At 37.8% G+C, this 16633-nt stretch overlaps 1 protein-coding gene across 7 annotated transcripts in view; it reads right to left on the bottom strand.

Annotated features, from left to right (window-relative positions):
• Nucleotides 1-16633, bottom strand: part of MYH10 (myosin heavy chain 10) — a 169525-nt gene that overhangs the window by 49108 nt on the left and 103784 nt on the right. For all 7 annotated transcript variants that reach the window (XM_055133893.1, XM_055133889.1, XM_055133888.1 and 4 more), the window contains 4 exons: nucleotides 3709-3902; nucleotides 3295-3416; nucleotides 1065-1134; nucleotides 816-976 (listed from right to left, as the gene is read on the bottom strand). In XM_055133893.1, coding sequence (XP_054989868.1) covers nucleotides 816-976; nucleotides 1065-1134; nucleotides 3295-3416; nucleotides 3709-3902 — 547 coding nt within the window. The remainder of the gene's footprint in view (nucleotides 1-815; nucleotides 977-1064; nucleotides 1135-3294; nucleotides 3417-3708; nucleotides 3903-16633) is intronic.

Here is a 16633-nt window from a genome sequence, read left to right as displayed (position 1 = left end):
TTTATCTGAACATTCTGAGGTGGGGGTGGTGTCTCTCAGTGGTAGAGAATATGCCTTGTATGTATGAGGCTCTGGGTTCAAATTCAATTATCCCTTCCCCCAACACCAAAAACAAACAAAAGAACAAATCAGCAATAAAAACATCTGTTTGGATGGCGAATATTTACCCCTCTCAACGTCTCTCATTTCCAAATCCTAAATTTTTTTTCTAGGAAGTAAAGGAAACACCACTGTTAACTCTAGATCCAAATCAATTAATTATAAGTCCCCTGATTCTCTCAAATTCAAAATCCTCCACAACACTGGACCTGGGTATCACCATCTTCCAGTAAATCACAACAGCTTCCGAAATGGCCACCCGATACTGCTTGTGCTTTGCCTAAAATACATTTGCACTTGATGACTTGAAAATATAGATTACCTCTCAATATTGTTCAGCTGCCCTTTTAACACCCGTCAAGTGCCTCTTTCTCAAGCATCTTGTAACTTTCTTCTCTTTTGCCATGAATCAACTACAATGGATGACTTCACTTTCTCAAATGACACCATACTTTCCCATAACTGGTACAGTTCTCTCACTGGAAGTCTTCCTTTACATAGGCCAACATCCATGCTAAAGCAGGACCCCTATCTTTTAATTTTTGGGCTCTGGTATTTATTTGTTTGCTTTCTTAGTGTAACTTCCTTTTCATCTTCTTACTTGGCTACCTTTCCCATAGAATACATTTTCATACCAAGGACCTTACATGGGACTTGCATTTCTTTCACAAAACAATGCTTAGCACAAGCACATATTTAGCAATTCATCCACTTACTTTCTGGCTAGATAACCTCTGCAAACAGCCTGGAAGAAGATAATGATATCGGTAATTTTTAAATCTCTTTCTTCCTCTAAGTGTGCCAAAACTCCAGCTCTGAAAAAAATCTTGCTCTGTCCAATTCTATACAAATTTGGATCCAGTTCTAAAGCCCGAATCTTGGAGAAAAAGAAAAAACATTTAACTTTTTGCCATAGGAAAGACATAACAATAGCCTACAAACCAGAAAAATCAAGAAAAGTTTACCATTCGCTCACAAGCCTGTTTGCCATCCATAAAACCTTTAGGAATAGCATTTGGAGTTAGGATCTCATATCTGTAAGAAAAGCAGTCAAAAAATCTTTTGTAAAAATTTGTAAAAACATTTACTTTCTGTGAGTTTTACATTGTCTAAGAGGCAATAATCTGATGGTGATATCAAATTATGAGTGAAGATATGACCAGATGATAATCTTAGTTTTCCTGAAGATCTCATTGGTATTCCTGAAAATAAGCAGCAAAATAAAAATAAGTTAAAGGTGTAGGGCTTGATCTAATAAGTTGTGGCAGAGAAAGATAGCATGGAGTATTTTTAAAAACCTTGTTTTCCTTTACAACCCAGAAAGTGTTCATACTTTAAAGATGCTGGGAGAAACCAGGCTCTGTCGTCCCTGCCAATTTGTAGGCAACAGGAAAGGCTGTAAGACACATGCGCAGAAGTCCCTTATACAGAATAGTAGAAAGTATCAAGGTAACACTTAAAATAGCTTTGACTTGGGTATGTATGTCTACTGGGCTATACATTTAAAATGTGAGTGCTTCGTGTATGTAGGTAATATCTCAGTAAAATTAATTTTAGCAGAATAAGGGCAAAATGTAGGATAAATTCTGCTATCAAACCTGGACGCCAATTATAGGCATGTTATTTACTGCCTTTATTTTACTCTGCAGATACTATGTGTTTTAAAAATTGAAAGTTTGTAGTATTCCCGTAGGTATTATTCTTTTGAACATGGGTTTGTTCCAGTGTCATATTTATCTAATGTATAAATTGTTTCTTATAGCATAATGCTATTGCAGACAGAACTAACTATAATATGAACCAAGAAAAAAAAAAAAAGGGAAATCAAAGATTTTGTGGCAAGCTTCATTTCATTGCAATGTGTATTTTATTGCTGCTGCATGGAATCAAACCTGAAATATCTCTGAGGTATGCCTTTCTTCTATTAACAAAAAGTAAAAATCTATCAGACTTATACCACAGAATAAAATTAAGAACTTCCCCTCAAACCTAGAAAGATCAGAATAATGTCACAACTGGATTCTGTGCAGAACAGAGAAAAGGCCATTCTATTCATGTATTTGTTAAATTAAAACTATTTTATTAAAGATTTTTGTTGTTGTTGCTCTGTTTTTAGGCCACACCTGCTGGTGCTTAGGCTACTCCTGCCTCTGCAATTAGAGATGCCTCCTGGCAGGGCTTGGAGGACTGTAAAGGGTATTGGGAATCAAACCCAGGTCAGCTGCATGCAAGTCAAGTACTATAACCACTGTACTATATTTCTCCAACCCCATAATTTTTATGGAACAACAAATGTTACCACAATTGGAGACCTTCCAGGAGTTAAAAATGAGGAAAGTAAATTTTTTAAGTATTAAAGGAAATTACACAATACATTAAAAAAGTAACTACTACCTATTGTATGTTCTTATTACTTTTTATTACATGAGTTTTTCTCCTTTTTGTTTTCTCTAATGCATCTTTTTTTCTACTTTGTTAAGAGGACTATAAGTACACATACATAAGTACACACAGTAGAAAAGAGTCACGCCAAAAAAAAAAAAGAGTCACGCATACACAGTATATCTAAATATAGTGATATAGTCATTGAAAAAAAGATGGGACAAAAAAATTAGGAGTTAACTCCTTAATTTTTATATATCTCTTACTTCACTTGCATTTTCAAATTTGCTTCAGATATTTGAAAAAAAAAGTTAAAAAAATAATTTGTGTAAATTCCACATAGAATGGTCTGAATGAGAACTTTATAGGTTCTTAGCTTCTAAATATTTATCTCACAACAGACTTTAGGTCCCAACAGCTTTTGAAGCACAATTAGCACATTGTCTCTAGGTAGGTGCTCAATAGTCTTAAGCAGGGGCTGGAGAGATAGCACAGCAGGTAGGGTGCTTGCCTTACACATGGCCAACACGGGTTCAATCTCTAGCATCCCATTTGGTTTCCTACCAGGAGTACCTGCTAACTGCTGAGGGCAGAACCAGGAGTAACCCCTGAACACAGCTGGGTGTAGCACCAAAACAAACAAACAAAAAAAAAACCCCAAAATCTTAAGCAATTATAAAGTCTTTTCCTATAAGAAAACTGAAACTATTCAGGGAACATGGAAAATCTTTTTACTCTTAACTCAATTGTTTTTAATGTTATCAAAGTAAGTTTTGATACGTTAAAAAAAAAAAGGGTAAAAGCTAGTAATACCTCTGTCTGAATTCTTGGAAAACTATCCGGTTGGGGAACCCTTGGCGACAGATTCTGATACCTTCCAGGACTCCGTTACAGCGAAGCTGGTCAAGCACTAGATGAGGATCCAATTTTCCAGCCTAATCAAGTAAAGAATAAAAACAAAGTTTTATACTTTTACCTCAATAGCCTTAGATTACTTTTATTTATTTATTTATTTTTGCTTTTTGGGTCACACCCGGCGATGCTCAGGGGTTACTTCTGGCTTTGCACTCAGGAATTACCCCTGGCAGTGCTTGGGGGACCATATGGGATGCCGGGGATCAAACCCGGGTCGTCCGCGTGCAAGGCAAATGCCCTACCCGCTGTGCTATCACTCTGGCCCCTTAGATTACTTTTAAATACCAGCTCAAGTTTTTGTTTAAGACCTACCCGCTTCTCATGATTTGGAATGATGCAGCGAACGAAGTTAGGGTTGGTATTTCGAAGCGTCGCCATCAACTTAGTGAGAGATTCTTTGTAGAGTTGCCCAACGGTACGGAACATGCCCTTCTTGGTTTTGTATGCAGAGCCAAAAGCTGTCTCAGTCATACCAGTGACTTGATCCAGACCCACAATGCGGTCCACTGGTAAAAACATAAAATATTTAAATGTAAAAGAAAATAGCCAAATATAATTTTTCACTAGGGAAGGAAAAGACAGTCATAGTGCAGCAGCACAAGCTTTGTGAAACAAATGATAAGAAGATGCCATATAGGTAAGACAGCATATTTAGACACTGCACAAGCCGTGGAACTAAAAGCCACATAGTTCTCTTGCAGGATACTGTAGTGCTTTGACAACTTCATATCACATACCAGCAAATGCGTTCTGCTACACCAGGAATTCACTGTCTTTGATAACATTTTGTCTGCTGCACAAACAATTATTTAATAAGTGAGAGATCATGGCAGGCACTATTGATACACAAACTGATACTGTGCTAAGTCTCAAAATAGGAAAGGATAATAAAAATACACATAAAATATAATTTACAAAGCAAATCCACTTAATGAATATGCTTTAGAGATTAGGGACTAGAATTATGTTCTTGATGGTAATTAAAATTTCAATAAAGGTATCAGGAACAAAAGCAGAAAGATGAGGATACAGCACTTCAGCACTCATAAATGAATGAGTAAACTTCAGCTCTCTCTTCAAAGCATGAATAACAGTCAAGAACACAAAACAGGAAGGAGTATCCTGAAAAAAAAAATCAGTGTGTGAGCTAAGTTTAACAATAGTTAAACTTCTTAGATATCCCTCTCTTAAAAGTGTTGCTGTTTCCGGTATCCATGTGGCTCTAACTAATGCTGGAATTATAAGCTAAAGTCCAGCAATGTACAGTCAACAGTAAAATATTTGGTACATAATATGGTCTCATTTGAAAAATAATTGTAAAAAGAAACACTTTGGAATATTTTAAAAACAAAAATATCGACTCAACTATCTCCAACAATGCCTGTTTAACACTAAGAGCTACCTCCATTATATCCCACTTGCTCCCTAAGCACATGAAAAACTACATAAAATATCGTAAAATTTCCTCAAATATCTTCTTAAAAAATTTTTTTAATTAGTTTTAGGTAAGATGGTTGCAATAGTGTTACATTTTATGGTACTGATGTACAAAGCTACTGTACCTGCCACAGTCAAAGAGCCCATAGGTCTCTCTACCACCCTCCCTAGATTAGCTCTAATCCAGTCCTCATTCCCAGTACCTGGTTATCAGTTTTGTATTTCAAGGTCAAGGGTCTATTATAGCTCAGTATTATCTATTTCCTTGCTTTATCTCTCTCAATACACAGATAAGAAAAACCATCCAGTGTTTTCCCAGCTCCCTCTTACTTTGCTTACCATGATACTCTCCAGTTTCATCATGTTGCAGTGAACTACACAATTTCATTTTTTCTTACAGCTATATAGTATTCTACTGCATACATGGAACTGTGTTGTACAACAAATTCTTTATTCATCTGTTGTTGGACAGTTGGTTTGTTTTCATATCCAGGCTATTGTAGTAAGCACTACAATTAAAGTAAGTGCTCTTATTAATGCACACTTTTTCTATTAAATGTTTTTGTATTTTGGGGTTAGATATCAAAAAGTATAATCTAGATTGTATGGCAGCTCTAGTCTCACTTTTATTAGAATGTTTTATTGCTCTTCAGAAAGGCTGAGTCAGGCAGTATTCCCACCAACAATAGATGACAGTTCCATTTTCACCATGTTCTTACCAACACTGGTTGTTTCCAGTCTTTTGAACACATGCCATTTTCACTGCTGTCCTCTTCTATTTCTTTAAATAGTAACTTACAATTTTTTAAAATTAATTTATTCTTTTATTGAATCACCATGTGGACAAATCTTTCACATTCTTTGCTTTGTTGATTCTTAGGTATTTGATGATTCTGGATAAGCGGGGCTGTCTTTTTCCTTTTCTTCAAGTTCATTATCTGCATTTGTATATATATAACCAAAGTCGTGTGATGATTTTGTTACCTGCTACTTTGATGTACTGGTTTATTCTTTCCAGGAGTTATTAAGTGGTGTCTTTACAATTATCATGTTATCTGAAAATATTATAGTTTAATTTCTTTTCCAATTAGGTTGCCATGATTCCTTTTTATTTTTTGCTTGCTGTGGTGAGAAGTTCCAAAAATATACTTGATGAAACTGTTGAAAGTGGACATCCTTGCCATTTGCCTGATCTCAAAAGGAAGCCTTTCAGATTTTCACCATTGAGCATGATGTTGGCTGTGTTGTAAATGGTCACTAGTTTTTTTGTTTTTGTGCCACAGCTGGCAGTGCTCAGGGCTTACTGCTTGCTCTGTGCTCTGTGCTCACTCCTGGTGGACGTGGGAGATCATGAGATAACAAGGATCAAACCCTGGTAAACTGCGTGCAATCCGTATGTACTGTTCTATTTCTCTGGTCCCAAATGGTCACTAGTACTATGTCCTTTTTACCCCTATTTTGTTGAGGAATTTTTACCAGTGGATGTTGAATACTGCCAAAAGTTGTTTTGTATGCATTGATATGATAATATAATTTTTAAATTTTGTTGATATATTAATTTATATATATTAAACCATTAAAATATATATTAATTTATATATATTCAATATATTTATTGAATCTCTGGGGTGAATCGCACTTGATACTGGTGTAAGATTCTTTTGATATATTGTTGGGTTCAGTTCACTAAGATGTTGAGAACTGATGTTTGTCAGGGGTATTGGTCTATAATTTTCAAGTGATATTTCTGTCTGCCTTGGGGAATAGGATAATTTTAGCTTCATGGAAAGATTCCTGTTTATCCCATAGTTTGCAAGAACTTTTTTTTGGAGAGGAGGGCATTTATGATCTACACCTGGTGATGTTTAAGGACTACTCCTAACTACTCAGGCAGGCATCCCTTAACTCCTGGTGGTGCCCAGAGAACCACATATGGTGTTAGGAATGGAACTAGGGTCAAACTGCATGCATAAGTGCCTTATCCACTGTACTTACCCGATGTACTATGGCCCTTAGTTTGGAAGTTTGAGGAGTATAGGTAGTGTCTTCTCTGTATGTTTAGTAGAATTCACTAGTGACCCCAATTAGTTCAGAACTTTTGTTCTAGGTAGATTTTAAAAATAACTGTTTAAATACTTTGATGTGAGCATATACCACTGGTGGATCACACTTGGATGCACCATCAGATTGTTGCAACAGAAATGGTTATTGCTGACAGAAAATTTCCTATTATACTTCAGTTTGATGCTGTTCAATAAGGTGGGTACTATTAATGAAGCAACCAGATAGTGAGAAACACAAATTGCAGCACCAGTGCTAGCTCTTCAGTCATTATTAGCCTGTTCATTTTCTATTTCCTTCTGACTCAATCTTGGCAGTCTGCTTGATTCTCACTCTTTTACTTTGGGTTCTCCAGCTGAGCTGCACAGAGCTGTTCACCTCTCATGATCTGTATTTCCGAGGTGTCTACTGCCATCTCCTTTCATCTATAATGAGGATTTTCTATATTTTGTTCTTTATGAGTTAAAGGTTTGTCAATGTTTACTGTTTTTCAAAACCCAGCCCTTGGTTTCACTGACCCCTTATTTTGTTTTCTTCATTTCTATGTCATTGAACTGCTCAAGTTCTTCCCTTCCTTGTACTTATTTTGGGGTTCATTTGTTCTTTTTCTAGTTTCAAGCTGTGAGATTAGGTCATTAGGTCACTGGTTTGAGTTTTTTCTTCTTTCTTATGTAAGCTGGTTTTACTGTGACTTTCCCAACCTTAGTATTGCTTTTACTGTATCCGATAGGTTCTAATAGTTTGTGTATTCATTCTTGTTTTGAGGAATCTTATTTCTCTTCTTCCTTGATCCAACTGTTACTTCACAGTATGTTCAGTGCTGTTCAGTGTCCAAATGTTGGAGTTTCCTCCAACTTTCTTTTTATTAATACCTACCTGTGTGGTAGATCTAACTGTGGTCTTGATCTGATATCTATTTTTGTGAGTTTACAGATATTTCAATTGTGTCTCAACATGAGATCTAGTCTGGAAAATCTATGTACACTGAAGAAGAATGTGTATTTAGTTTTTTGAGGGTACTATAAATGTCTATCAGTCCCAATTCTTCCAATTCCTCATATAAAGTTCTTGTTTTTTGTTTATCCTGCCTGCCTGATCTATCTAGTGATGAAAGCGGGGTATTAAAAGTCTCCCAAAACTACTGTTTTGCCACTGATATACCTCCTCAGTTATCAGTTGCTTTATAAACTTTCTCTTTCTCTTCATTGAGTTCACATATACTGATGAGAGTTAAGTCCTCTTGTTTTTTTGATCCCTCAACCAGTTTGCACCCCTATCCCTGATTGTTTTATTTGACATCAATGCTACTGGGTCTGATGGCTGCTTTTTGATTTTCTGACAGTCATTAGCCTGTATGATTGTTTGCTAACCTTTTACTCGAAGAGGATGCTTATTGTGAGAACTCAAGTATGTCTCTTGTAAACAATAAAAGGTTGTATTCTGATTGCTGATCCAACAAGCTACCCTGTGCCTATTTGTGGGGGAATTCAATGTAATAACATTCAAATAAATTACTGATATAAAGGAATTTGTTAACATATACCTATGAGAAGTTTGGCTGTCTATACTTTTTATATGAGGCCATCATCCCTAACAAAGCTAGCTTAAATGCCACAAATATCCTCACTGCTATTTATCTGGAAACATTTTTATTCATCTGTCAACTCTGAAAGATAATTCTGTAATGTACAAGAGTCTAGGCTGGAGGTCCTTTGCATTCAAAGATATATACAAAGTACATATATCATCCCATTTTCTTCTTGATAGTAGTTTCATGTTTCTTATCTTTGTCCCTGTCCATATTACATTTTGCTTCTTTCCTGTTTTAAGGAGTCTGTCTTTGGTTCTTTCCACTTTGATTACAATGTGTCTTGGTGTTGTTCTATTTGAGTTTACTTTGATTGGCACTCTTTGGCCTTCTGGATTGGTGCTTCAATTTCTCTCTTCTTATTGGAGAGTTTCTCACCCATTATATCTTCAACTAGTCATTCTCCCCCTCTCACTCTTAGTTCTGGAATTCCTGATTTTGAGGTTGTTCCTCCTAATATTGTGTATCTCACATTCTCTTTTCCACTGTCATTCCTTTACTGATAGAGCTATGTACCCAGATAAGGACTTGCATCTTTCAACTTCAACTATTCTAAAGCTTAGCTCCTTTATTTCTATTTGAGTGACTACCCCATCCCCCCCAAATCAGGCTCTCTCACTGATTCTCTGTTGAAGAGTCTTTAGATCCTTAAATACTGATCCTTAAACAGTTCTAGTCTTATTGAGATAGATAAAAAGGTCTGAAGTCCTTCCTGGACTTTGGTCAACCTCTGTTGACACAGCTGAGTTCCTTTGTTTTTTCCCTCTGTTCCTGGAGCTCTGTTATCTGAGGGTATGACTCAGAGTGCCCACTACATGGCTTCTCTTACAAGTGGCTGTGGTTCAATTTACATTCCTCCCCCCGCCCCCTGTAATCCCTCAGGGGGAGGGGAAAGGTTGTCAATCCTTGATTATCTTCTGGATCTTCTGGATGTTGTGGGAGTAGGGGTTCGATCTGAGAATATGTAGGCTGCAGCCTACAACCCTCCAATTTCCAATGAGGTTTACATTTTGGGGGGCTTGGGGCCACACCTGGTAGTGGCTAGGGGCTAATTCTGGATTTTTCCTAGGAATATCAGTAAATTCTGGTATTTCTGGCAATGCGAGGGGATCATATGTGGTGCTAGAGACTGAACTGGGGTAAGCAACATGCAAGACAAGTGTGTTAGCCCCTACACTAGCTGTCTGGCAACTCCAATGAAGTTTTTAATTGAAGAGGAGACCATGACCCCAGAGGTTAAGGTTGAAATTATGCAAGTCTTAAAAGAATATTGGGAAGAAAATTGTTTGCAAAACTGGATTCACGTCTAGGTTGATTTTTACTATATTATGATTTCTCCTAAGAGAATCCATAAGACTTGGGGTTTAGGTCAATGTTACCTATTTTGCTTGTGCTCTAGAGCCCATTTCTTCCACTTCAGACTACCATTATCTCCTGTGACTTCAAACTGTACTTTTCACTTGTTCCAGCAGAAAACAGTACTATGCCCAAACCCAAATCCTGCATGCACTATAAACATTGAATTTCTGGGTTGGAAAGACAGTACAGCGGGTAGACAGCTTGTTTTGCACATGGTGAACCAAAGTTAAATCCCCAGCATCCCCTCTGGTCCTCCAAAGCACTGCCAGGAGTGATCTGGAATGCAGAGCTGGGAGTAAGCCCTGAGCATTGGAGGGTGTGGACCAAAAACAAAAAGCAAACAAAAACCAAACCAAAATGAAACAAAAACAAAATGAATTTCTTATAACTTGGTATCCAGCTGTTTCTATCTCTTCAGAGTCAAGTTTCTTACTAGAGCAGTTCACATCTTAGCATTCTTCATCCTTTCCCACTAATTTCCCATGATACAGGAAACTGACTTCTAGTACACCCTTCTTTCCATGCTTGAAACTACCCAGAGCAATGATAGAGGGTACCACCCAACGCTAACAATAGATACCATCCAATGCTTATTTTACCTGACCTTGGTACCCTGATACATTGATCTAACATCATTCTAAAAACTCTTACTTTTATGAGTTCTGCCTTCTCCTGGACCATTATCTATCCTTCCTCTCCCATATCCTTGATTCCCGCTACAGTCTCCTTAATGATTTTTTTTTTAATGCTCATTAGGGTTATGTATAAAAAAAACCCTATCTCACCTGAAATCCTTCCTAGATATAAATACAGACATATATTTCTTGATTCATTTTTAAAGTCATATTCTCATCCTGGGTGCTTTTGTTATTATTTTTATTCGACTTCCAGAGTATTAATCAACAATATCTATATTCTCCATCCACGTGCCCATGCCTTTAAATGCCTATCCTTTATGCTCATGTCTGCTTTACTCAACAGTGTATCCTTTGTGTCCATCCTGATGTCTGGCATATATGACTCTTGGATACATATGCACTAGTGAATAAATGAAGTTAACATTATTAAATGCAATTACAGATGTTAAGAAATGTATTTGGAAGAATATGTGATACATGAGAGGGATGTCTGGAGATATCTCTGGAAAAATTAAACATATTACCCAAAGGTTAAGAATAAATCAGAGGGAGGGGCTGGAGCTATAGCACGGCGGGTAGGGCTGTGCCTTGCACGTGGCAGACCCGGGTTCAATTCCCAGCATCCCATATGGTCCCCTAAGCACTGCCAGGAGTAATTCCTGAGTGCAGAGCCAGAAGTAACCCCTGTGCATTGTCGGGTATGACCCAAAAAGCAAAAATAAATAAATAAATAAATAAATAAATAAATAAATAAATCAGAGGCAGCCAGAGCGATAGTACAGAGGGTAGGGCGTTTGCCTTGCACCCGGCCAACCCAAGTTCGATGATTCCCAGCATCCCATATGGTCCCCAGAGCACTGCCAGGAGTGATTCCTGAGTGCAGAGCCAGGAGTAACTCCTGAGCATCGCTGGGCGTGACCCAAAAAGCACCCCCCCCCCAAAAAAAAGAGAATGAATCAGAGTGCAGATCAAAACAACCATGAGATATCATCTCACACCACAGAAACTGACACACATCCAAAAAAACAAAAGCAAACAGTGTTGGCGTGTATGTGGGGAGAAGGGGACTCCCCTTCACTAAACCAGTCAGTGGGAATGCCGACTGGTTCAGCCCTTTTGGAAAACAATATGTATGTTTCTCAAAAATATAGAAATTGAGCTCCCATTTGTCTCAGCAATACCACTTCTGGGAATATACCCAGGAGGCCCAAAAACACACAGCAGAAAAAACATCTGCACTCCTATGTTCATTGCAGCCTATTCACCATAGGCAGAATGTGGAAACAACCTGAGTGCCCAAGAACAGACGAATGGATACGAAACTATGGTATACTTATACAATGAAATACTGTGTATGAAGCTGTTAGGAAAAATGAAGTCATGAAATTTCCCTATAAATAGATAGCCATGGAGAGAATTATGCTGAGTGAACTGAGTCAGAAGGAGAGGGACAAATATAGAACGACTGCATTCATTTGTGATATATATATACACATATATATGTATGTATGTATATATATGACTAATATCCATGGCCAGGGAAAACAGGTTAGGAGGTAGGACAACTGGTCAGTGATTGGATCTAAACACAAGTGTGCGTGGGACTGAGGGTAACTAAGATAGAGAGACTGGTATGACAATAGCTGGGAGTGATCACACTGAACAAGAACTGAGTGTTAAAAATAGGTAAAGTGATATTTTTGTTAAACTTTCAGTACCAATACTGCAAACCATAATGCCCAAAAGGGGGGGAGGGGAAGAGGAGAGAGGGAGAAGGAGGAGAGGGAGAGGGAAAGGGGGAAGGGGAGGGGGGGAGAGAGGGGGAGAGAGAGAGAGAGAGAGAGAGAGAGAGAGAGAGAGAGAGAGAGAGAGAGAGAGAGAGAGAGAGAGAGAGAGAGAGAGGAAAAGCACCTGCTATAAAGGCAGGCAGGGGGTGAGGGGGGATGGGAGGGAACCTGGGGACACTGGTGCTGGGAAATGTACACTGGTGGAGGGATGCGTGTTGGAATATGTATGACTGAAATCCAATCATGAACAGCTTTGTAAGGGTCTATCTCACAATGATTCAATCAAAAAGTTAAAAAGAAAAAACAAAAATGAATCAGAGGAGAGAAAAGCTAGACAATGGAAGAATCATGGACAGGAAGAAGCCATGAAGCATTGTGAGTATGGAGAGTGAATGGAATGGGGACACAGTTATGAGATCAGAGAGTGATGATAGCTATAGCAGTCCAGGCTCAAGAAATATAACAGCCTGCAATAGAGCCATTAAAGAGAAGATGGTTAGAGATGGTTCATGAATTTTGATTTTAAAAATAGTGACTTGCATTTTCAGAAATAAGGAAGAGAGACATGTCTAATATAACAACCAGGATTTGGGTCTGAGCAAATGACTGGCTGGTGGCGCCATTGGGAAAAGGGAAGAGAACTGGGTTTTTCGGGTGAGAGGGCAGGATCCGAACTCTATGTATAAAGTGTGGGGTGCTTGTGAGACAGACATCAAGTAGACAGGTAACACTCCAGTCTGCTAAGAAGAGAGATCTGTACCTGAAAAGGTAAAATGGGGAGGTGTCATCTTAAATAGCATATTTCAAGTTTGGAGGTAAAGTGGATGAATGAACACAGATGAGGGCTTGGGCTCAAGCCTCAAGGAGCTGGAGAGAGGAGGAATAACTAGATGATGAGAATGAAAAGTGACTGGAAGGTAAATATCCTAAACTGGAACACATTCTCTATCTCCACCCTCCAACTTGTGTCTCCTACTGTATTTTCTATGCAGATGTGACCACTGGTCATATTCTGGTGCTCACACAAATGTCAAGCCAAACATCTGTCTTTATTCCACCCTCTCCTACCCGCTGTTGGTTCTGTGTGATTCCTAAATGTCCCATTTCATCTTTTACTCTTGTCACTATACTTTTCTTTCCACTTATGACTTCTGACCCCATATGATAATTGACAAGTATTTTTAAATGCAAAAAGGCACATTATTTATTCCTATACTTAAATTCTTCAATTTCTCTTATCGCCCTATACTACTATAAGCAGTGAAAACAACTCAACCCATCATAAACATCTGTCATTGAAAGATATTTATGATCTTGGGTCAAGTTCTCTAAGCCTATTTCTTCCAGTAAGCAATCAAGCCAGTGCAATCTTTGCAGATGCATAAGATGCCAGGAAAATATTCCAATACTCAATAAAGGTACTTTCCATGTCATTTTCCCCAAACATATCAATTAGTTACATTTTCTAAAGACATAAGGTCTCCATTCTTATCTCTCTGTGTGGAAAGCTCACTACTTCTCAGCTATCCTGGCAAACACAGTTGCTTTAAAATTTCCATTAGTTTCTCTCTCTCCTCTTAGGCTTATCCTTCCACCATGCCTCCAGACAAAATAGGCTACTCCCTCCTCATGGCTACAAACAGCCCATGCCCTGATCCCTGAAACAGTTTTCATTCTGTTATACATCATTCTGCTGGAATGTGCTTCTGTGGGGATGTTCTAGTATTTAACGCATGCTGGGCACTCACTCAGAATCCTTTGTTGTCTGTGGATCCCTCTAACCACCAGCTCAGTTTTTTCAGCCCTCCCCCAATGTTAACCTGGGCATGGTACCTGGCATACAGAGGCTCTTTAATGAATACCTGCTGAATACACATAAAATAGCCCTCAAGAACAGTTATCAGAAAGACAACTGTGTTTACTTTGCAGGGATTTATCTAGATTGATTTTTTTTTCAACGTAACAGGACAATGTCTAATATATTGCAAAGTACTAATAAAAACAAAAAAATAACAAAATTTGATGCTTCACAGTTTCACAGGGGTTTTTTTGGCTCAAAAATTTAATTTAATAAAAATTTAATTACCAATCAAGAAAATTACTTTGTTGTCATAAAAAAAGAGAGTGCGGGAAATTTATTAAATAATTTGCACCAAACTAATAGTATACAGTTTCACTTAAAAAAAAATCAAGATTTGTATTCATTTTTAAAAGAAGGCTTTCTTGTTGAAAATGGATAGAGTAGAAATCAGAGAAAGAAAATGCAAAGGATGAGATTCTACGAGTTTGTTGAAATGAGCATCATTATTCCTTTTAAGACTTACTCTACTAAAACTTCTAAAGTTCCTTAAGGCCATGGTTTAAATGTTACAAATTCTCTTCTTAGAGGTGTCAGGAATGTCTGATTAGACTTTCAATTAATTATTTGGTTGCCCAGCAATGTGGAAAGAATTGAAATTGTTTCCCAGGGCCTCAGACATGTGAGATCCTCCGGTTTAAGAATGCAAAGTATCTGGCTCTAACAATTTATGAATCTATTAAAAACTTATTTCAACAGTAACAAATTAGATGAACTCTACAGCCCCACAACCTGTGGCTATCTTATAACTTAAGTAAAAAAAAATCACTTTTAAACAGCATCACATAAAACTGCAAACAATAGAGTTTAAAAAATTCATTTATGTATTGATTTTGTCTTTTTTTGGTCACACCCGATGATGATCAGAGATTACTCATGGCTCTGCACTGAGGAATTACTCCTTGACAGAGTTGAGGGGACCATATGGGATGTTGGTCATATGGTCCAACCCAGGTCAGCCGTGGACAAGGCAAACACCCTACCTGCTGTTCTATCACTCTGCCCCCCCCACCAATAGTTTTTATTTGTCTGATTTTTTTATTTGTCTGTGAGCGGGCACCAGTAACGTCTCTCATTGTGAGACTTATTGTTACTGTCTTTGGCATATCGAATATGCTACGGGTAGCTTGCCAGGCTCTGCCATGACAGTTTTTATAAGGAATAATATTTATGATATATATATATATATATATTTTGCTTTTTGGGTCATACCTGGAGATGCACAGGGGTTACTCCTGGCTCTGCACTCAGGAATTACTCCTGGCGGTGCTCAGGGGACCATTTGGGATGCTGGGAACCGAACCCGGGTTGGCCACATGCAAGGCAAATGCCCTACCTGCTGTGCTATTGCTCCAGCCCCTTATTTGTGATATTCTTAACTAGCTCTTCATTATAGGAGACAGAAGTATATGAAATTTCTGCATTTTTTTCAAAAAGGTCCAAGAGACAAAATTCTAGTGCTACTAAACTTGCGGTACTTAAGCCAGCTTTTCGGAAACTTTTTCTAGTTATTATCATTAAAATCTAAAAAAGAGAAATTATTTAAATGTTAATTTAATTTAGGTTTTGGGCCACACCTGGTGGTTGCTCAGGGCTTCCTCCTGGCTCTGTGTCAGGGATCACTTCTGGTGTGGCTCAGGGGACCATGTGGATAGCAGGGATTAAAACCAGGCCAAGCTGTGTGCAAAACAAATGCCCTGTCTGCTGTACTATTTCTCTTCAATATTCATTTTAAGCAAAATGAATAAGAACACAATATCAGATTTTTCTACAAAAAGTCCCTAGCACCTAGGCAGGTAGTAAGTTGTCAATTATTCATTTTTAAAAAAGTAAAACAGTTTATCCTAAAATACTCTGAAATATTACTAATGTTAAAAATATTTGTAAATAAATATGTGACTATCATGAATTCTCAGGCACAATCTTAATAACAGTTTATCTCCATGACATCCATATTACAGATAAATTTATAATGATTACATAACTGGACAGCAGAATCAATCTGATAATTGTTCTAGAGTATTAGAAAATTTTAAGAAAAACTTCAGAAGCAGTTTTTGGGCAAATAAGAGATCCCATTCATGCCTTCTATTGTACTTCTGCTCTAGATTTCTCTCCTCAGCAAGCCCTGTGTGTACTTAATTCAGTTAACACTGAGAAATACAGCTTGGCCTTAGGAATGCAAGTGCACTTCCATTAAATAACTCCTCCAAATGAAACATTTATTGATTTTGTTTTGAAAACCGCAGCAGCACAATAGTGTAACAGGAACAGGAATGGCTGGAGTCACAGCAGAAATCAATACATCCCTACCCTAAGCTGACTAGGGGCACTTTCTGGGTGCCAGGTGCAGGCTCACACAGGCTCACTTTGTGCTCACAATAATGCTGAGAACTAATGTGAATGTTCACATTTGACCTCACAAACTCAAATTGTAGTACTAAATGTATCTCCTTGACTAGCTCCCAAGTTAAAAACAAACCCTAAATCTCCAGTTTATTGATTTACC

This window comes from Sorex araneus, chromosome 3, assembly GCF_027595985.1.
Source record: "Sorex araneus isolate mSorAra2 chromosome 3, mSorAra2.pri, whole genome shotgun sequence".
In the NCBI taxonomy this organism is placed as follows: Eukaryota; Metazoa; Chordata; class Mammalia; order Eulipotyphla; family Soricidae; genus Sorex; species Sorex araneus.
The sequence above is the reverse complement of the archived record's forward strand: the minus strand, read 5'-3'. Positions and strand labels throughout refer to the sequence as shown.